The sequence below is a fragment of the Tenrec ecaudatus genome, chromosome 1 (genome assembly GCF_050624435.1).
Source record: "Tenrec ecaudatus isolate mTenEca1 chromosome 1, mTenEca1.hap1, whole genome shotgun sequence".
NCBI lineage: Eukaryota > Metazoa > Chordata > Mammalia > Afrosoricida > Tenrecidae > Tenrec > Tenrec ecaudatus.
Genome location: NC_134530.1, coordinates 185,256,042 through 185,279,030, shown reverse-complemented (window position 1 = coordinate 185,279,030; position 22,989 = coordinate 185,256,042). Strand labels below are relative to the sequence as shown.

The window sequence follows — 22,989 nt, the reverse complement described above, 5'->3', positions numbered from 1 at the left end:
CTAAGCAAAAACACATTGAGTTTAATCTTGGACAGAAAGAACCAGCTTTCAAAGATAGGCTCCTATTAGTTTGTTTCTCTGTAGCTGACCAATGCTTACTCTGGGCCATGTGCCCTTTTCATGATGCCCAATCTATTCTTTCTTAATTCCCAAAATTTAACTGCAAGAGACATTATTTCCAGTTTATAGACTCATTCAATAAATACCTATTAACTGCCTATTCTATATTCTGTTCTTCCTTTTAGTAACACAACTCTCTAAGCTAAGCATATCGAAAACTCTACTTTGTAGCTAAGTATATAAAAGACTCTTCTTCCCAACCTTGGCCTTCTTATGTAGTTTGAAATGTGCACAAAATGCAATATTAAGGTCAAGTCCTTACAAGGAAGTAACTAGCCATCAGATTGCCTGTTCCCACCTTTCATGCTAGAAGAAGGATGTGAGGGAAATACATCATTGCTAAATGCAGACAGAGGAAATGTCTTGGGGGCTGGCAAAGAAGCATGTCAGGAGGTATGTGGGCACTTTGACCGGCTCTGTGTGTTACAGAGCAGCCCTCAAAAATCCTGCTCCCAATTACAAGCTCAGACACGTGTAAGAGGACATTAAATTTCTTATTTAACCCAGTTATTTCGTCCTTTAAAGTAAAAGCAAAAGACCCAACTAACAGTTACTTAGCCAAAAGTAGTGAAATCAGACTTAGATCTTTCTAATCTTACACAAGCACTTATACAAAGAGAAAAGGACATTCTCCAAGTCATTGTGCAATAGTAGAAATTTACAGCAAGACAACACAAAACCAAACAAACAAAATACACAAAAAGACTCAGTTCGAAGGCTCAAAATTTTTAGCATATCAAGTAAAAATGACCACCACCAAGTCTGTGTTTATCCCCAGGAATTTACGATGCAATCTATCACTGTATAGCGCGGGAAGAGTATTGGTTGCATCAGGTGTATTGGTCACCCCAGGGTCAGCCGCTGTACAGGCAAAGGGATCATCTGAAGAGTTACAGACCCAGAAGCCCCAGGGGACAGGTCTACCCTGTCCTACAGGGTATCTATGAGGCAGAGTCAACTACGTGACAGTGAGGAAAGAAGTATAAATGCGATTTCTTACGCTAATAAAAAGAGGGAAAGCAAGTAATAGAGGCATGTAAAAATTTTAATAAACTAATTTTTTAAAACTTGTTGAAAAAACAGCAAAAGGGAAATTTCTAAACCTATTTAAAAATACGTAGCTACAAAAAATGTATAACCAATAAATATTTAACGGTTAAAGGTTAAAAGCATTGCCTTCAGATTGCAGGCCAATGCGTAACTCCGTGCCACCAGAGCTCCTAAAAGCATTGCCTTCACATGAAAGAAACTGATGAGATTACCTACCATCACTGTTTTTTTAACAGAGAAAAAAAGTATTGTGTAAATTATAATTCTCTCTACAGAAATACTAAAAGATTGTACTATAAATTATTAGATTAATAAGAGAACTTATGAAGGTAGCTGGATATAAGAACCATAACTACATCACTGTGCATAGGAAAAAAACTTTTTTAAGGATATCATTTACAATAATAACAAGGGAAAAGGCTGTCCAGTAATAAATTTACCAAAATAAAATTTTTAATTGTTAACAGATATAAGAAATAGGCTATTTATTTTTAAGAAAACACCATACCTGAAACTCATTTAAATATTCAGTTCCAATCAAAATCCTAATATGCTATTTGGGAAGTTCAACGGAATAAGTATAAAATGTGTAAGGAAAAAGTAAAGGCAACCTCAAACTAGTCCCAAAGAAAAATAAGAGGCAAAAACTTGTCTAACCAGATATAACAATTAATAAAGCTGAAAAGTTTGGTATTACAAGTAATATATATAATGATTTAAGGAACAGAATAGGGCACAGAAACAAACATACATGCATGAAGAAAACTTATGGTACAAAAATTATGGCCATGTAAACCGTCCAGTAGAAACATTTATAAATATGCACCTATGATCATTTGTCCTGCAAGTGAGAATTTTTTAAAATGCTTTATATAACTTCATTCCAGCTTATCTTTGCTTGACATACAGTATTTTGGAGGATGAGAATTTCAAGTTGCCATTAGGACTATGCAGGCTTTTAAGGATCCCCCACCTTGAACTGAAAGGTCAAGATTTGAATCCACCAGCCACTACTCATAAGCTGTGCAAACTGCTTCCATAAGATTTACCGCTAGAAACCCTAGAAGGAAGCTCGGTTCACTCTTGGAAGGTCACTAGAAGTCGAAATAATTCGACAACCAGTTTGGTTTATGAATCATATGAGCTTTTACAAACAAATAAAACAATACTTGGACAATTCTTTGATTATAATTTCAAATGAACAAATAATTATATCCTGATACTCAATCTAGAGAGCAAATAGCATAAGCACAAAGCTGATTTTAAAATACCTCTTAATCTCCTTTAAATATTAAGGATATTTAAAGGATAATTTTAGAGTTAATTTTCAAGTCCAACCTAAATACATACAGGGTCGGTGTGTGTGCGTGTTCAGTTTTTTAAGTGCACACATTCAAATGGAGTGACACTCAAAAGTTAAAAGAATAAGCATTCTTCAAGGTTTAAAACAGCTCTCTTAAAAATTCCACTTTTTCATGAACTCTCTTTGATAGCCACCTCACATATATATTTATGATTAAACCAACATAATGGCAGTGGTTTACTTTATTTCTTTGTTTAAAACAACAACTTTTGAGCAATAAAATCAGTAATTAATAAAACTGTTAACACATCACACATTATTCTCTCCTCCCCCATACATCTGTTTTTTTCCCCATATTCTTAGTTAATAGGATCATAGACCTAGAGACATAAGTTAAAATTCTGGAAAATTCTCTATATGCCTTTCTCTTCTCCATATCTAATTAATACCTGAGAGCTGTCAATTTTATCAGCAATTAATATTTGTTGAATGTAGCTTTCCCCTTTCCCCTGTGTCCAAACCACCAATGCCTTAGTTTAAAGCTCTTGTCTCACTTGGTTTAAGACAACTGGTTCTTAAGTGGTTTCCTTGCTTTCAATGATTCTCTACTATACGCCATCCTTTAAGGACAAGTCTGAGAATGGCAATAAGATCAAGTCACTCCCTTATTTAAAAAAACAAATGATACACTCCTTAGTGAATAGCATAAAGTTCTCCCTTCTCCTAATCTTTTCTTTTTGTAAGCTGGGTACACATCGCAACTGAAGAGCATATTATTCGTTGAACTCTATCCTCATCTTGTACCACCTACTCTAGTTGTATCTTCATTCTTGTTATGCCTAAAAGAAAAACTACTTCCGAGAAGTGCTCATGTAACACTATTCCCTTACTCTTCCAGTCCTGACACCTTCATCTGCCACTTCCCAGGAGTCCTTTACGATGAAACTTCTTCCTGGAACCCTTCTTCCATCCCCTTCTCCCACTTTGTTCTTACAACACTAATATCCTTTCAGCATCACTTTTAAAACAGCTCTCTCTCTCTCTTTTTAACCATTTTTCTACTTTTTTAAAACCCTGTCACTTTTTTTGTGACCTTACTAAAATGAAAGCCATCCTATATTCAATTCCATACCCAAAGAACTAAGACTAAGTATGGAACCACACTACAAGCACCAATCAAAAATACTTATTGAACGATTGTATGAATAAGCCAATCTAGCCCTAACATAAAAATGTAACATAAGATGGACATACAGAATATGCTTTTTAAATTTTTACATGACTTACCAAATTTTAGTGCTGCAAGGATTCAACATATAGAGATCCATGTTTTCTATAAGAATAGCAGATGTGCTCTGTTTAAAAAGGTGGGAGAGATAAATTACGCAATGTTAATAAAAAGTATACTTACTTCAACTTTAAAGAGTTCTAGAATATCTGTAGTTTTAGTTCTTAAGATAACACCCAGGGTGGATAATACCTTCAGGATCAGGGCTGTGAGGGGCAATACTGGGAGGGTAGAAGGTGAATGGGTTGGAAAGAGGGAACCGATTACAAGGATCTACATGTGACCTCCTCCCTGGGGGACAGACAACAGAAAAGGGGATGAAGGGAGACACCAGATATGGCAAGATATGACAAAATAATTATTTCTAAATTATCAAGGGCTCCTGAGGGAGGGGGAGCAGGGAGGGAAGGGTAAAAGAGGTCTTGATGCAAAGGGCTTAAGTGGAGAGCAAATGTTTTGAAAATGATTAGGGCAAAGCATGTACAGATGTGCTTTATACAATTGATGTACGTATGGATTGCGATAAGAGTTGTATGCATCCCTAATAAAATGCTAAGAAAAACAAAGATAACACCCAAATTATTAAACACTCATTTGGAAAAAAGCAAAAATTATTAAGATGAATAAGCCCTGTATTGTTACAGGGATTAAATGAGTCTTACAACAAAACATTTCAATGTGTTACCATAAAAAATAACTTTGTATTAACTATTTTCTTTTTTAAAATCGCACAACATTTAAAAGCCAAGCAACAAGGATCAGCATGAAAATTAACATAACTAAGAAGTCACACATAAAGATATCTTTAAAGGCAAAATCTTGTATGTATTACTGAATGATGAATATAGCTCATGTTAAAACAGAGCTTCCAGCAAACAAACCACTACCTCAGTCTATAAAGTTATCTGTTTACAATTACATACCTTGGCTTCTGGATTAGCTGCCAAAATTTTGGCACCACATTCCACTGAGGCATAATTATTTCGATTTTTCTGTACTTTTTTGGTGGCATGTTGACCTCCATTAGAAGATGGATGCATTGACTGACCTACAGACAAACCTTATTATAAACATATTTATATGGTGATTATAATGAAAAATACCCTTAGCAGCACAAACGATGTCAAAATTAACAGGGTGACTTCTAAAGAAGAACAGATCTTCATGCAAAATATTGTTAAATTAATAATAAGATTCATTTCAATCACTTATTACTTCAATTAATAAATAAACTATGAAAGTCTGCATTATTTGATTTAGGTCTCAGGAGTATGATGCACAAAATGAAACTTTTAAATAAAAATCAAACTTTTTTGTCCCTATATTTTATTCTAATAAGGAAATATAATCTATTTGCAACCCCAGTAATTAAGAATTCTAAATTCTAAGATTTGTTCTACAAGGACAAAAATACAGGACTTTAATCCAAGTCTATCGGCAGTAAATGATAAGAAAAAGTAGAAGTGACCATTTAAACTGTAATCATTCTGATTTGTTAAAGCTTTTAAGACAACTTTCCATGTCTCAATTTGCCTTTAATCAATTCAGATGAAGGTCAATTCTTTCTCTTCTTTATCTCATTTTATCCTAAAGCAATTTTATTAAAATGTATTTCAATTGAGACTAAACTATATAATTATACGCAGGCAAAATGCACATGCATAATTAACAACTAAGGAATTCTGGTGGTGAAATGGTTAAGCACTTGGCTGCTATTGGAACCTACCCAACAACTATCCTCCAACTTCTATACAGATAAAAACCAAAACCAAGTTGATTCCAGATCACAGTTACCTTTTGGGATAGAATAGAACTGTCCCATAAGGTTCCTGAAGCTGTAAACCGTTATGCGGGCTGATTGTCATGTCTTTCTCTAATGGAAGAGCGGGTGGGTTTGAATGTTTCAGTTAGCAGCTGAACATTTAACCACTGCACACCGGGCTTCTCTGTAAATCTTACAGCCAAGAAAACTCTTTGGGCCAGTTCTACTCTAACACATGTGGGTTGGAATAGGTGGCACCCAAGCAAAACAATCAACAAATTGCTCAGTTGTACCTTTGAAAACATTTAAAAGTTAGTTTATTTCAGTAACTGACAAGAGAAACACAAACTTAAATTTTAAAAAGGGAAGAAGGGTACAAATCCCAAAGCTTACTTCTTTCTTTTTCTACTTCCATAACTTTCTTTTTCCATTCATCAAATGTAGGAATATCTTCTGGATCTTTGGGACTTGCTAGAGAAGGATCAATTTCTCCTGCCTTTTTAAAATCAGAACTCTGAAAGGAATGTCAAATTACCAGATTTCAACTGTCAAGGATTACAGATTAATAAATTACAAAGGTATAAATGCATCTGTCAAATTAATTAAGGCTTGATTTCTTCAATGAAAAATACTATTTGAGGAAAAATACATAAATAAATGTCTGGGTTTACTTTAAAGCTGAGAAAAATAATTCATCACCTTTTATCTGTACCACATGTTGCCATGAGTTGTAAAAGTTGGTAGGAAACACTCAAACTTTACAAATTAATAAGAAAAAATAAAACAGCTTTATGATTCAGTAAAAGAGTATTTAAAATGCAGAAAGCATAAATCATAAAAAAGATACACATTTTATCAGATTAAAAAATACACCCAAAGATCATAAACTAAAATGATCAATTTGCTACAACTTGTGGTAAGTATCTGCAACATACTGAATCAACAAGTGACTAATGTAAATTATAAAGGTTCTGACAAACAACAAGGGGGGAGGGAGGCAATGAATGTGAACAATAAATTCAGCAGAGAGAAAACAAAACAACACAGAAAATGCTCAATCTCAGAAACTCAGCTCACTGCTATTGGAGTCGATGGCGACTCATAGCGGCTCTGTAATAGGACAGGGTAGACCTACCCTGTGAGTGTCCGAGACTCTAACTCCTAACAGGAGGATAAAACGATACCTTTCTTCCCAGAAGCAGCAGGTGATTTAGCCTTTGGACCTTGTGGAACACTGCCAAATCTCAGTAGTAATCAACAAATTATCAATAAAAACCACAGGTGTGACATAACTTGTACAGTGTGGAATGTTTGTTGAGTCACGGGACATCGATCAGACTGATGAAGGAGGTTTAACATTCAGCAATATTAGAAAGAAAAGCTAAAGACCCACAGCTATGTATGCGCTGTAGTGCAAATGCTACATGGGCCTGAAGAAAACACGCACACAAATGTTCATGCAGCTTTCTTTAAAGTATCAACGTTAGAAACAACCTACATATCCATTAACTGAGGAATGATAAAGTAGAATCTGGGCTCTGGGCTCCGAAATGGGACAAAAGTTCGATAGCTGCCGTAGTAAACAAACAATGGTTGCTCTACATGTTGCCTGTGGTTATTGTGATGCAGGGAGGAAACAAACAGCTGTGGTTTCCTCAGAGATGGAAGCTGACCATCTTTGTTTTGAATGTGTGCTGCTCTCCAAAGTCCTAACAAGATGCCGCTCTCCAAAAATCCTGCCACACTCCTTTCTCCTAAAAATTATAGCAACCTGAAGTGGGAGATGGAATGATTTTGACAGGGCTGTGGAGAGCAATATATCAAATCCCACAGGTTTTAGATTTGCTAGCTATGCAATGAATATATGGCCCAGTTTTTTATGGGCATTACGGAACACTATAAAGCCCAGATAGATCACAACAGTGAAGGGGACAAAAAAAAAAGGATAAATCCCCCAAAATGTTGAGTAAAACAATATGCCAGGCAAGAATCATGCATGTTTTGTATTATTTCAGAATAAGCTAAAAAAACAGTATAACCTCTATAGTTAACAGATTTGAAAAAAGTCTTAAAACATACACTAAAATGGAAACACATCATATATCAAGATGGTGTCTACATCTAAAGAGGAGAAAGGAAATGTAATTTGTATTTTACTTTATCTTAAAGCAAGGAAGACAAAGAGACGTTCCATTCGTTCCGTTACTTAATTTCTATATCCCTAACGTAATGCTATGTATTTACTGACAACGTTTTGAGAAATGTGCAAAAAAACCTCGGCACTATATGAATCAAGAACTCGAAAGAAAATAAAAAGACTACACTGGGATAAGCTGTCTTTATTTCAAGAATGACAGCCTGCAATATAATGTTATATTTAATCCAGTTGTATGTTGCACACAGTAAGGTCAAAGTCCTTTGAAAGTCACTAGGTTGGAAGAGTCTGAATTTCACCTTGTATTAGTGAGTTAACTTAGAAGGCATTTAATAGTTGTGGCTGCCTCGCGATAGGTCGCTAAGAAACTGTTTACGTCAGGGCTTTTAGAAATGGATGTAAGCAAAGAAGAGTCCATATAAGCAAAAACTATCTATCTATATATCTATACTGGCAGTATAGAGCCTGAAGTGACCCTTGCTCTAGGCGGGGTTTCTTAAACTTTTCCCACTCCCAACCCCTTTTCACTCAAGGAATTTTTATACAACCTTGGATATTAAAAGTATATAAAGTATACAAATCAACCAAGACTTTTAATGAAGTTAATGATTTTCAGACTATTCTGAAGCACAACACTGGTAGTATTACAAAGTACAACATCTATCTCTCGTGATATTTTTTGACTATGAGCGCATGTTCTGTGTTCAGAACAAGGCTGCACGCAGTGATATCAGGCAAAGGGGCTTGAGTAAGCACTGCCAGAAACACCTCAGAGGCATTACATCATGAGTTTTGAATTAATTTTTGGTTGTTGCACACTCAGAACATGGAACTGTTGTCAAATGTTTCCCAACCTCCACATTTCGTTATATGACCCCCACATGGGGTCACAACCTAGTTTATTAAGCAGCTTTACTCTAAGGGAATAGTTCTTGTCAGTTTTACACGCAGCATTAATTACTTCATCAGCCTAATCTGATGGTTAGTAAGTTACTATAAAAATGAATATATACCCATCTATCAAAAGATACAGCGTCTTAAAGGCTTGAAGGTAAATGAGCAGACATCTAGCTCAGAAGCAACAAAGCCCACATGGAAGAAGCACACCAGGCTGTGCCATCACAAGGTGTCGAAGGGATCAGGTATAAGGCATCATCAGAACAAAAAATCTTATCACTGTGAATAAGGGGGTGTGTGGAATGGAGACCCAAAGCCCATCTAGGCAATTGGACATCACCTTAAGGAAGGGTCGCAGGGAGGAGACAAGCCAGTCAGGGTGCAGAGTAGCAATGATGAAACATACAACGCTCCTCTAGTTCCTAAATGCTCTCCCCGTCCCGTCCCCCCCACTCTATCATGTTCCCAATTCTGCCTTACAAATCTGGCTAGACTGGAGGATATACATCGATACATATAGGAACTGGAAACAGGGAATCCAGGGCGGATGACCCCTTCAAGACCAGTGGTGAGAGTGGCCATACCAGGAGGGTGGAGGGAGGGTGGGGTGGAAAAGGGGAACCAATTACAAGGATCTACCTATAACCTCTTTCCTGGGGGACGGACAACAGAAAAGTGGATGAAGGGAGACGTCCGACAGTGCAAGATATGACAAAGCACTAATTTATAAATTATATAATTTATAAATTATCAAGTGTTCCTGAGGAAGGGGGAAGTAGGGACGGAAGGGAAAAATGAGGAGCTGATGCCAGGGGCTTAAGTGGAGAGCAAATGTTTTCAGAATAATGAGGACAATGAAAATACAAATGTGCTTTACACAATTGATGTAGGTACGAATTGTGATAGGAGTTGTATGAGCCCACAATAAAATGACCTTTAATGGAAAAAAATGAACATATAGTAAAAGTATTTTGCTTAATTAGGCAGGGGATGGTACAGTATATACTTACCTCATTTTTTAAATTATCTGAAGTATTCAATGCAGATTTTGGATCACCAGCAGCAGGTTGACTTGCTGAAACTTTTTTTGAATCAAATTCTGATTTCGTTATCTTTCCTTTGCCATGTGAAGATGACACATTTTCTATATGTTGGCCAACAAGGCTATTTGAAACCAAAAGATACACAAACAAATTTTAGCTAGATAACAAGCTCAGTTCATCTAAAGTACAGAAATGATCACATAAACTAAGAAAGAACTTGAGATCAGCTATCTCTCAATCACAAGTACAACTATACATATACCAAAGTCCATTCAGCCATGCGATGATTACATACACATACAACAGGCGCAAACTGTCCCCACTCACCTTTCAGGTGGACTGACAAAGGAAGGTTGTTCGGCTGGAGTGCTTGCGCCAAGGGTGTCACCAACATCACAATTAGTTTCAGGATGCTCAATTATACTTGGTTTAGCTATTGAGATAGTACCAGACTTTTCTATTTCACTGAAGAAACAAACATAAAAGACAATCTCGTGACTTAGCGGGTTTAATATAAAGTAGTTACACTCACCATTAGTTATGTCAAAACTAGTTATGTCATAATCTAAACCAAAAGAGCGCTTTATAGTTCTGCAGATTGTGTTCAACAAATCATTTATTTGAAACCAAGCAAAGTCAACTGTTAACTTTTGTTATGTCTTTATATCTTTGACTTCAGAATAACTGATTGCCAAATTCTAAACCAAAAATTCAGTCTTATTAAAAGAAAGATATTTATTCTCAATGTCTGTTCACTCTGTTTAATTCACTTGCTAATATACATTCTACCATGATAAAAATTGTCTATAACGTCAAGAAAGATGTTGTCTCAAAATACTGCACTAACATTCTTGGTACTTTAAAAACTTCACTTAAAAAACATTTAGCCATAACATTTTCCCCTACTAGTCCCTATTAATTAGTTATATTTAGTATAATGTGAGAATAAGATACACTGTTCAGCTATATACTATCTACCCTTATAGTTTTTCTGATGTAATATTTATTATTTGGAAATTTTAAACAATGTCATTATTTGTAAATATATCTTGTTTTCCTGTTCGTTCATGGCAAAACTCCTAAATGGTAACAATATAAATTATAGCTCCGTTCAGTCCCTAGTAATCTTGAAAAGAGTCTTTTAAAAGATACATTTAGTAATTTAGTAGGACTAAGATGCTCACGCTTATATATTCTAACTACCGTATATACTCATGTATAAGTCGAGATTTTTCAGCATATTTTTATGCAGTTATTGTGGTAAAATTAGGTGCCTTGGCTGATATTTGAGTTGGCTTATACTCGAGTATGTGTCAAATACTGTTCTATGCACTTTATGTATATTAGTCCATTTGATAGGGGAATTAATTAATTTAAAAGTGGGAGAACATTTTACTTTGGTTTTTGAAAAGTTGTTGGCAAGAGCTAGAAAGAATATGTAACAAATTTTCTAAATTAAGGATACCTTAAACCTAAGTACTCTGAATTATTTAAAGTCAAGTTTCAAAAGTAGGTAATCACACAGTAACAAAACTGAATGGAATAAAACAATGGTTCTTTTTAACATAATTTTAAATTACATATACTTAAAAAATTATAAGGAAGATTATTCAAATGGAACAAGTGATAAAGAATTAGAACCTCAATTTACCTTTATAAGACAGAAATTTCAGTTAGGATCCAACCAACTTCAGTGAGTTAGACAGTTAATAGAAACTTGCTGTATTACATAATCATTACACATACAAAACACAGGTGTGGCAATGTTTGTTTGTAGCCTAAATTTCAAACTTAATTATCACGCTGGTTTCATAAATGAAGAATTTTTTCTTTCATTAACTATGAAGATTGTTTTTCTTCTTGGAAATAACTTACTCAAGCTTTGAGATTGGAGAGATCTCTGAGGTAGATGAGCTGGAAATATTGTCAATGTTTTCACTGTCCACAACCACATTAGAAGAATCTTCATGGAGATCAATTGTAGGGAGTGTCTCAAGGACAGGAGAACTTAGTTTTTCTGATTCCTTATTCTGTATAAAAATATTTTAAAGAAAATAATATATACATGCAAAATTATCTACTTACTAGATATAGATTGATAAATCATCTCTTCATCTGATTTTACCTGAAGTAAGCAAGAAAGAGGTGCTACTAAAGTCTGGTTCACACAAGAATGGGTTTATTCTACATCAAATGTGTTTAAACATGTCTCTGAAATCTATGAACAGCTACAGATAAGTTCTCTCTGTAATATACTTATTTTCCTTAGGGTGCTTTGAGAACCATTGGGTCACAGGGGTTTTTATATAGTTTTGAATAAAGCTACATTGGTGAGCAAACGACCAGGGAAGTTTGCTGAGTAATTATTTTCTATCATGAGACTGTACACCTGTGTCATTCTTTGAAGGAATTTTTCCATTAACTTTTTGAACACTCCCTGAGCAATTTAGGAGATGTGTTATCAATGAACAAAAAGCATGCTCAAGTAACAGAGGAGGCTATCATTCTTGCTACTCCTTCAGCCTTGAATGTCCAGGGCTATCTACTGCAGCATGTGAGATCTACCTAATACTTCAGTCGTATTTGAAGACCGCTAGCAGCACCAGTAAGTACATAGTGGTTATGAGTTGGATTGCAAATCCCAAGGTCAGCAATTCAAAACCATCTGTTGCTCTGGTGGTAGAAAGATGAGGCTTTCTTCTCTGGTAGAGTTACAATCTTAGAAACCCACCAGGGCAGTTCTACCCTGTCTTATAGGGTCATTGTGAGTCCACATCAATTGGAGGGCAATGAGTTTAGTTTGGTTTATCTCCCACTGCACACACGCTTCTACCCATTCTACCTCCAGACTGCTGACCTTGGGAGTTAGTTGCCCAGTGTGTAACCCACAACACCACCAGGGTTCCTGGTGCTGCTAGGTTTTCCAATAGCTTGATTTTGATCAATGATAGACAAGAGACTAGTAGGAGAAAACTAAGGAAATCAGAAATAAATCCATCTACCTTCAACAACTGATTTTCAGCAACAAGTGAACATCCATTCAATGGAAATGAAATTATCTCTTTAAAAAATCATAAGGCAAATGGATATCCACTTGCAGAAAAAGGAAACAGGGCTTCTTATACTCTGTACTATAGTATGTACCATTGACCCAACCTCATCCCCCTCCTCAAAAAAAACACCCTCAAAGTGGATCAAAGAGGGGAGGAAAGTGGTTACGAGGTCGAGTACCATGGAGAGATAACTATGGAAATCAAAATAATAAACCTGACTTGAATGGTTAAAACTGTGTCAGTTTTAAAAAGAAAAAAAACACAAAAGGAGAGCAAATGCTTTGAAAATGATTAGGGCAAAGAATGTATGGATGTGCTTTATACAATTGATGTATGTATATGTATGGATTGTGGTAAGAGTTGTATGAGCCCCTAATAAGATGTAAAAAAAAAAAAAAGAAAATGATTAGGGCAAAGAATGTACAGAGGAGCTTTATACAATTGATGTATGCATATGTATGGATTGTGATAAGAGTTGTATGAGCCCCTAATAAAATGTTTTTTAAAAAAACTTTGTCAGTTGATCCCCCTGATGCATGCCGGGCCTTAGCTGGTTTTCAACATTTTCTGTAATTTTGTTGGTTTTTTGTTTTTTCATATCAGGGTTTATCTCAGATGTGTTATGTCATTGAGGGTCACCCTCTTGAATTGTTGCTGTTTTTCTGTTTATCAGTATATGAAACCCTGGATCGATGAACCTACAGGGACAGCAAGTAGAATAAGGGGTTTCTGGGTGGTACAGTGGGGTGTATGTGTAACCTGGATCCGATGTCAAGGAGTTCAAGAAGACAAAGAATGTTTTGAAACTGATTGTGGAGCAACTGTACAACACTGCTTGATGTGTTTGAACTACAGAATTATAGGACATCCAAAACTCCCAATAAAATGGTTTTGAAAAAAAAGAATGGATAAAGATCTAAGTGTTAAACCTAAAACTATAAAGTTCTTGGGAAAAAATAGGGACAAAACTATGGAATGTAATTTTATCAATTATCTAATACATTATAAATGCAAGAACAGTGGAAGAGAAATTAGATCACCAAGACGGAAACATTATAAAAATTAAATACTTATGCTCATTCAAAGACTATCCAAAGAGTAAACACATAACCTACAGACTGAGAAAAAATCCTCAGGAACAATCTACCTAATATGGATAAATACATATATATCTTGGTCAAATGGCATAATTCATACAGTCCACGTTCTACAGCCAAGGGTACTGAGTAGTGTCTGGGGCCTTAGAAGTTTGTGGGCAATTACATGTGATAGTGGGTTACTTGTTGGACTGCTAACAGAAAGGTCATCAGATCAAAACCACCAGCCAGCTCCTCATGAGAAACTCAAGTTTTCTACTCCTACATTAAGAGTTACAGCCCCACAAACTCACTGGGGCAGTTCTAACGTGTCCTGTAGGGTTCCTATAAGTCAGAATCAACTTGATGGCAGTGAGTTTGGCTTGATTTTATTGGTCTCTATTTCAGAATAAGAGAGAGAAAAGGAAATGAAACTCTGAGAAGAAATTAGGCTACAGGACTAATAATCTACACAATGACCGTATATACTGAGACCAAAAGAACTGCATTGTGCCCAGCTACCACTTCAGAGTTATGATCAAGGACACAGTAGACAGATATTGTGGAATACTCAGAGAAAAACTGTGGAATAAAAGGCAACTTCTTAGAAAGTTCAGATTTATTAGACCAGGCTCTCTGAGACTACCATCATGAGATATTCTTTACATTTTGAAACAAAACTGTACTGAAGTCACATTTTAGCTAAATAATACACAGGCTTATAAAGTAGGAATATCCCCCATGAGTACTGTCCTCCTTTAAAAGTCAACATTTACTCTAAGCAAAAATAAGAAGGCAAGAGGACAGGGGAACAAGATCACTCCATACAGAACAATCAGACCAGAAATAAATAATGAGAATGTTGACAGACTGAAAAAATGTAACCATTGTATCTGAAAAATCTGTGTAGAACACTGTTAAATGAGAATCTAATTTGCTATAGAAACTATCACCAAAATTATAAAATATTATATTTAAAGAAAAAAATAAATGTCAAATGGGAGACAGTTATACTAAAGAAAAAGAAAGACTGAACTATTACGGACTAAAAGAAAGGAGCCCTGGTGATACAGTAGTTACAGGTTGGGCTCTAACTCCAAGGTCAGCAGTTTAAAACTATCCGCCATTCAGTAGGAGAAAGATGTGGCTTTCTACTCCTATAAAGAGTTACAGTTTCGGAAACCCACAGGGGCAGTTCTACCCTGTCCTATTCATGAGTCTGCATCAACTCAATGGCAACCCGTTTGGTTTTTGGTATGGGCTAAAAGCGGGGTCTTTACAAAGAAGGGCTTGGGCAGAAGTTATGGGCAGAAAACATGAGGAATAAAGCTGGTAGAATACAAAGTATGGTCATTTGAAGGAATTGGTTAAACTGGAGATTACTTAGTTAAGCATATTAGTTAACTAATTACCGTATATACTTGTGTATAAGCCGAGTTTTTCAGCACAAAAAAAATGTGAAAAACTGGGTTTGGCTGATACATGGTCAGTGGCATGAATGGATGTCATCTGGTCAAGCCTGACTAACAAAAGGAGGAAATCTCATGAAGCCTGACAGAGTTAATAGCAAAGTGGGTTCGAGATGCATGGGAAGACATTCCAGAAGACATGGTGCCACGTGCCTTCCAGAAATGTAGTATTAGTAATGCTATGGATGGCAGTGAAGACTGCGCTTTGTATGAGAATGACAGCAGTGATCGTGATGACGGCGATTTCAGTAAGGACAGCGTCTATGATGACCTCACACCAGCTGAAGCTCTGCATTGGGATATGGACGATGATGAGGAATCCAGTTTTGAAGGATTTTAACTCTTTACATTTTAGCTTGGTTGCTGATTGAGCTCAGGGAATAGTACTCTTAAGGTATGTCTGAATTTTTAGTAATTTTATTTTCATTTGTTTTGATTATTGAAACTCACCATTAACTTCTTTCTGCATTTTCCACCCTAGGCTTATACTCGAGTCAATCAGTTTTTCTGGTTTCCCAGGTAATAATTAGGTACCTCGGCTTATACTTGGGTCGGCTTATATTTGAGTATAGACGGTAGTTAAACTTAAATCCACATATAAAAAGTAGTTTGCGGAGTGGAGACGCAAAACCCATCTGCAGGCAATTGGACATCCCTTTACAGAAGGGTCACAGTGAGGAGACAAGCCAGTCAGGGTACATTATAGCAACGATGAAACACATAACTTTCCTCTAGTTCTTTAATGCTTCCAACCTCCACTATCATGACCCCAATTCTACCTTATAAATCTGGCTAGACCAGAGGATGTACACTGGGAATCCAGGACAACCTCTCAGGACCAATAACGAGAGTAGCGATATCAGTAGGGGAAGAGGAGGAAAGGGAAACCGAGCACAAGGATCTACATATAACCCCCTCCCTGGGGGATGGTCAACAGAAAAGAGGGTGAAGGGAGCCACTGGGCAGTGTAAGACATGAAAATTTTTTTTTACAAATTATCAAGAGTTCCTGAGGGAAGGATGGGGGTTGGGGAGGGGGGGGGAATGAGAAGCTGATACCAAGGACTCAAGCAGAAAGAAAATGTTTTGAGAATGATGATGGTAACAAATGTACAAATGTGTTTGACACAATGAATGGATGGATGGATGGATTACGGTAAGAGTTGTATGAGCCCCCAATTAAATGATTTAAAAAAAACTATTAAAACAAACCAACACAAAAATAGCTTGCATTTTTATGGCAGACTTTGAGAGAAGGACCAAGGCAGTATTTCAGTCTATAACAGACTGTCCAATATACCCACTGAGCCAAATTGTTTAATAATTTTAATAAGTAAAACTTTAATAATATATTTTACTAGGCTCAATATATACAAAATATTATATTATAATCAATATAAAAATAAATGAGTTATTATTTTACAGCAATTTTGACTATCTTTAAAACCTGATGTGTATTTTATATTTATAGCAAATTACAATTTAAGTACTCAATGGAAATATATTACTAAACAGTACAGGTTTAAAAAGATACATTTACTACTTCAAAGTATTTGAACAAGAGTACATCATGACAAAAGAAAAAAAATAAATAAATAAAAGAAAGAAAAAGAGTACATCATGATAAACAGTAACTCTAGAAAATGAAATAATGGCATGGCTACTCAGGCTAGTCATCTAACTGGAGGGACTACGTAGATCATTTTTACTGACTCATACACTGACAAATGTCCACTAGAAATTAATAAGAGAAATCTTGCTGTATATCTCCTTGGATAACTATAAGCTATAAAATAACTGGCTGAATTAAACAAAAATCTTGATTTTGAGCTGGAATTTGTTTTTTTAATCATTGAGATAGCTAGCCTTTCTTTTTGTTTCTCTGCAAATCAAATATTCATTGCTCCTTCAGATTTTCCTAATACTTAATGCCTTCCAGATACATCAACATTCCAGTTAGCCCGTTTTCAACTAGCTGCTGTTGTCTGGCGTCCAACTCATGGTAACCAGTACATGACAGAGTGGGGCTGTGCTCCAGACGATTTCTAATGGCTGAGTTTTTTGGAAACAGATCACCAGGCTTCTCTTCTGAGGCACACCTGGGGTCTCAAGGTTCTTATCTTCCATTAGGAGCTGAGTACATTAACCCTCTGCACAACCCAGGGACTCCCTGGTCAGCTTACAGAACATAAACTCATTTTTAATATCTTCTATAAAATCTGAAATTAATGAGAATTAGTGAGGACTTATATCCAAACTTTTACTATAAAGAAAATAGTACCATTTATTATCAAATCTGTAATCTTGCATTTTCAAATTAATATACTTTATTTGGCCCAATATATGCAAAATGTTATCATAACCAATATTATTAGCACATGAACAATCTTCAGTCTGGCTGCAGGGTACTTCAAAAAGGAAAATTAACAATAATATAGTATGGTGACCAAATAGTGTTGCTTCTATCTCGTGAAGTAGTTTGGAAAAGTATATATTCAAAAGTCAAAACAACAAAGCTTACTTGTATATCCACAATGTAGTCATCTGTTAACTTATGTTCTTCTTGAGGAATAGGTATATCTGAACCCACTTTTTCTGATAAATCAACATTAACAGGCCCCTCCTCTCTTTCATCCTATAGTGCAACAAAGAAAGGAGACTAACTGAAAAAAAAAAAATAGCTTCATAAAACAGTCCTAAAGCAATATTTAAAACCATCTCCTTTTAGAAAATAAAAACATTACTTAGCATGCAGTTGACTGCAATTACTTTTATTTATTTGCATGTTTGTTTTCTATCTCTGAGCATGCCCCTCCATCTCCTCCTCTAACACTCTGTCCTCGAGTCGATGCTGACTCACAGCGACCCTATGGGACAGAGGAGAACTGTTCCCATGACTTTCTGAGTCTGTGACTCTTTAAGGGAGTAGAAAGCCCCGACTTTCTCCCTCAGTGCACCTAGTAGTTTCAAACGGTGGTCCTCACCGATCCAAGCTCAACTCATAACTACTATGCTCTCCTTGCACCCCCTCCTAGCTACTGAAATTGAAATGTATGCATGGACTAAGAAATCTCATTTCATTTTTCAATAACCCCTGAACTTTTATCACCCCAAACTATGGGTTGGGTACAAAGTAAAATTTCAGTAATTATCTGATGAATGACCATATAGTATTTCTTTTATTTTTTCTTTTGGCACTTACTCATTTTCAAATTAGCAACTCAGTTCTGTGTCTTTAAATGTGTCTCTTTGTTGGATAAAAGTTACAAAAGACAAATGTCATATTCATCTTGGTGTAGATAAGCCTCCTAACATACACTAAATTCGAAAAGTGCATGACTAACATTCTTCAAATTTCTCATAGAAGACTTTAGACCTGAGTCTTATAAACTGTGGGTGAAAGTAGAGTAAAATAATAGTCTTTTTGCAGAGATCTGCACCAACAATTTTCAAAATTTGAAATGTTCCATTCCAGAATTATACCCTAACATAACTAAAATATTTAAATAAGCTACTCCTAGGAAATTTATCATCGCCACATACAACCCCAAAACAAGCACTTAAAAGTAATTATGTATGTGCTGACACACATCCATAAGGACAGCATTCCTAGAATGCAAGAGTGTCAGTACAGAAATGGTCAATACATTTTAATAGAGCTATATAATGGAACAAAAGGCAAACATTAAGAAGAATATAAAGCCATGGAAAGGTGTCCAAGAGACATCAGATACCTACCTTTATTCATTTAAGATAATATTGACTTAGCAAGCAGTTATTTTTATACTGTTCCATTTCCCCATCTCATTATATAAAACAAATCATGTAGGTATAGACCGTAGACTCTCTCAGTAATCCTAGTTTCCAATTGTTTTTCATTTATAAAAATTATTTTCTTTAGAAATGCTTTATTTGAGACATTAAAAAGCTTTCTTTCAGTGATCTAAATAGGCACTGTTTCTCTCATGTCTGTAGTACGCAGGATGTTACAACATTCCTAACACGAACAGTAATGCAGAAGACTGGGCGCTTCAAAAACTGCTTGGAAAAAAGGGATTAAAAGATAATGGATGCTTCCAAACCTTTAAAAAAAACTCAAATGTAAATTACCTCAGATTTATTTGAATTAAGTAATTAGCAAAATAAATCCTCAGGTTACAGCAAGGAAAATTACAAATCTCCCACCAAACTTTATGGCATAATATATATACCCCTTCGCCGCCCCCCCCAAATAAATACAACTTTACTATGTAGCAGATTTATATACATAAAAGATTAAATTTTACTGTTTTTGGTGTGTCTGTATGTGGAAAACAGATTGGAAGAAAGGAATATTTCCAAGAATTTTTTAAAGACTCCTCTGAGTTTTATAAATCATTAGTGTATGATTTAACATTCTCGCAAACATAAAGCTGCATCATCATACTGTATTCTAGTTATTTTTCATTCATATTAATATTTTATAATTGTAACCATCTTCACCAATAGTGGATTGACAAGTGTTGAATACATTTATTTTACTCCACTTATTAAAACTATAGATATGTTCTACAAACTGAATTCAAATTTTTTTGCCAAATGAACCTTTTTGAATGTTGATATCATTCTTGAAAGTTGATAGAACTTTCAGATTTTTTGTGACAAGAGTTCATTTTTCACTGTTTCCCTGCTCTTATTAGGAAGCAAATTTTATAAGTCTGAGCACAAGTCATTACCAAGCAAAGAAATTTAATACAAAAGCTTGTTAAATATATAATAATTCTAGTGAAGAGAACCTCCCAAGCTTTACAGTAGCACTGAAACAATAAGGTAATATGTGATAACGTGTGACTTAGCTTGACTTGTTAATATGCAATATTTATTTCAATATCATAGTGACCTTATAGGACAGGCTAGAACTGCCCCTGTAGGTTTCCATGACTGTAAATCTTTTTTTGGCAAAATACTTTTGGAATTACATTTATTCAGACTGTTTTGTGTTTTTGACAGCTGACACACAACTTATACTCTCAACTGTATTTAAAATACCTTGTTCTGGAATTGCACATCTTCATTTTCTAGCGCACAATTGTCATCTTGAGTGTAGTATGATGAAGCTGAAGAACTCTCTTTACAACACACATGCCAACTGGGAAGCCTAAAATCACCCATCACACACACACACACACACAAAAAAAAAGAATGAAAAATTTAAGTCAGCATCTTCCCTACTAAGGGCTAAGAATGAAGCAATAAGCAGCACAGCCTGGTTCTTATTTTAATCCCTTGGGAATTTAACAGCTGAATGTACACAGCACAAGAGTGTTTTATTTCAGCCCTAAGGAAAACATAAGCAGTGGTAACAGCCTTCCAAGTAAGATATAATGAATTTTATGAAGGCACACAAAACTTTCACAGAAACAATATCTGATCATCATAGAAGGAATAGAGAAAGCTGTCAAAGAGTTCATCTCTTCAAAAAGCATCACATACCAGTAACATATTAAAAGTCACCAAGTTTAAACAGTTAACTGATTCAAGGAAAAGAACTAATGCTTCCAAATACTTCTCAAACTGTGTACATAGCAATGATATAAAAAACTAGCACAGACACAAATGAAAACCACAGATCAGTTGTACTTATGAAATCAGATGCAAAGGTATAAAAGAACTCTAGAAACATATCAAGGGATAATAACACCACTGTTGTGATCAAACAGTTTTGCGCTGATATTCAAAAGTAGTTCAATATATTTTTTGATCCATGATTATTTCCACCATCATGAAAGGTATATGATAAATTAATACATCCATCAAGATTTTAACATAAATAATACAATAGCTATAAGTAGTTTTGTTTTGTTTTGAACAGCATCATACTTATCCAGGAGCCCTGCTGATGCTCGTGATTGAGCATTAGGCTGCTAACTGCAAGGGCAGCAATTCGAAATCACCAGCTGCCTCACTGGGGAAAGAGGGGGCTTTTTATTCCTTTCGAGAGTTCCAGTCTCAGAAATCCACAGGGACCATTATACCCTGTCCTATAGGGCCACCATGTGTTGTCACTGAGTCAATGGAGGGGAGTTTGAGAGGGTTTTTTGGCATAATGTTTATCAGAGAAACCTAAAAGGAACTTTATTTACATCTGAAACAAAACAAGAATCATTATCACTAGAACATAAAGGAAATACAAAAATAGGGAAAAAGTAAAATTATCATTTATCATTAGTAGCATATAAGCTTAAATGGTAAAAAGTTAGCAAAGATTACTGTTAAAATTTTTTCTAAGTAGCTGAGTATAAAATTAAGAGATAAAGATCAATACACTTTCCATACTCAAACCACCACCACTAGTTAGTTATTGGATGAAGGAACTCCCCATTTACAATAGAAATAATAAAATAAAAAGGTAAAATTTTGTTAATAGTTCTGTTAAGAACTACTTGTGATTGCCAATATTTGACATTCGTTTATTTAAACATCACTACATTAATTCAAATGTACACGAAAGGAAGAAATGAAAACCACATACTAAGGAGGCTAGAAGAGATGAGTAACTGGAAAGAAATCGTAGGATAAACAGCAGAGCACAAAGAAAAGGTGGCAACCTGTTTAGACTAGCAATAATCATAAATTCCAGAAGAGGCTTCTTCAGAAAGATGAAACTTAAAAGAGTACATAAGGAGTCTTTGGAAAGTCTCCCAAATAAATTGACAAAATTGGCAAAGAATTTAGAATTAAATAAAGAAATCAAATATTATTTCAAAGAAAAATAGGTAAGTGGAATACCTTTTAATGATTATTTAGCTATAAATACATTTACATAGTTAGAATATAAATATTGAATTCAGCCCAAATTATGACAGAACTACAATAGCATATATTAGAATTTGATCTATAATAGTAAGTCAAAAGCGATATTAAATGCCAAAAATGATATAAAAGCAACTATTTTAGAGACAAAAGTTAATAAGCTAAAGAGATTAAATGGATTTCTTTGAAAAAAAAAGTGGGAAAACAGGAAGGAAGAAACTATGCGGGCTTTTTTTTATAATCTCTTAGAATGATATGACTTTCACAACTCTGCACATCTAAGAGCAGTTGATCTTCTACAAAGGGTTGAAGTTCATTCAAGAGGAAATAAACAATGTCTTTAACATATGGTGTGGGCAAAAATGGATATACAAATACAGAAAGATGAAGCAAGAGCCATACCTCACATCGTGTACAAAAATTAACTCAAGATGGGTCAAAGGCCTAAACATTAAACTAAAACTATAAAGTTATAGAAAATAGCATCAGGGACAAAACTAAGAGATCTAATTTTCAGCATAAATCATCTACAAAACAAAAGTAAAAATGTACCAAGAGCACAAGGCAAATTAGATTAATTGAGGACCTCATAAAAATTAAATGCAAGTATAATTAACTAAAATTTCAAGAGATTTTACCAACAGGGTACAAAATGAACCTCAAGACTGGGAACACAATTTTGGCAACATCGTAGCTAGTATCTAAATACATACAAAACTTCAACAACTTAACAACAAAGAGACAAATTAAAAATTTAACTGGGAAACAGACATGCACACTTACCAAAGAGGACATTTAGGCAGTCAACAAGTACAGAAAAAGATGATCATAAGCATCAGGATTTCAATTCTGACTCACGAGTGACCCTACAGGGCACAGCAGAGCTGCTCCTTACAGTTTCTAACTTGTACATGTTTAATCCAAGTGATTTTTATGAGGCAGGGGGAAGTTTCGGGTATTACTGTCCCAAAAGTACACGCTG

The 22,989-nt window shown here is 35.2% G+C and overlaps 1 protein-coding gene across 8 annotated transcripts in view; it reads right to left on the bottom strand.

The window, feature by feature from the left end:
- The window catches only part of SUCO (SUN domain containing ossification factor), an 84,786-nt gene that overhangs the window by 36,552 nt on the left and 25,245 nt on the right, over positions 1-22,989 (bottom strand). For 4 of the 8 annotated variants that reach the window (XR_012779051.1, XM_075527568.1, XM_075527532.1 and 1 more), the window contains exons 2-9: positions 20,244-20,352; positions 17,737-17,850; positions 11,494-11,648; positions 9,946-10,083; positions 9,586-9,739; positions 5,917-6,037; positions 4,685-4,821; positions 3,761-3,828 (exon numbers count right to left, since the gene is read on the bottom strand). Coding sequence is in view for 7 of the 8 variants with exons in the window: in XM_075527568.1 (XP_075383683.1) it covers positions 3,761-3,828; positions 4,685-4,821; positions 5,917-6,037; positions 9,586-9,739; positions 9,946-10,083; positions 11,494-11,648; positions 17,737-17,850; positions 20,244-20,352 (996 nt within the window). In the remaining variant the exon portion in view is untranslated. The remainder of the gene's footprint in view (positions 1-3,760; positions 3,829-4,684; positions 4,822-5,916; positions 6,038-9,585; positions 9,740-9,945; positions 10,084-11,493; positions 11,649-17,736; positions 17,851-20,243; positions 20,353-22,989) is intronic. The other 4 variants (XM_075527541.1, XM_075527551.1, XM_075527576.1 and 1 more) reach the window with 3 other exon arrangements.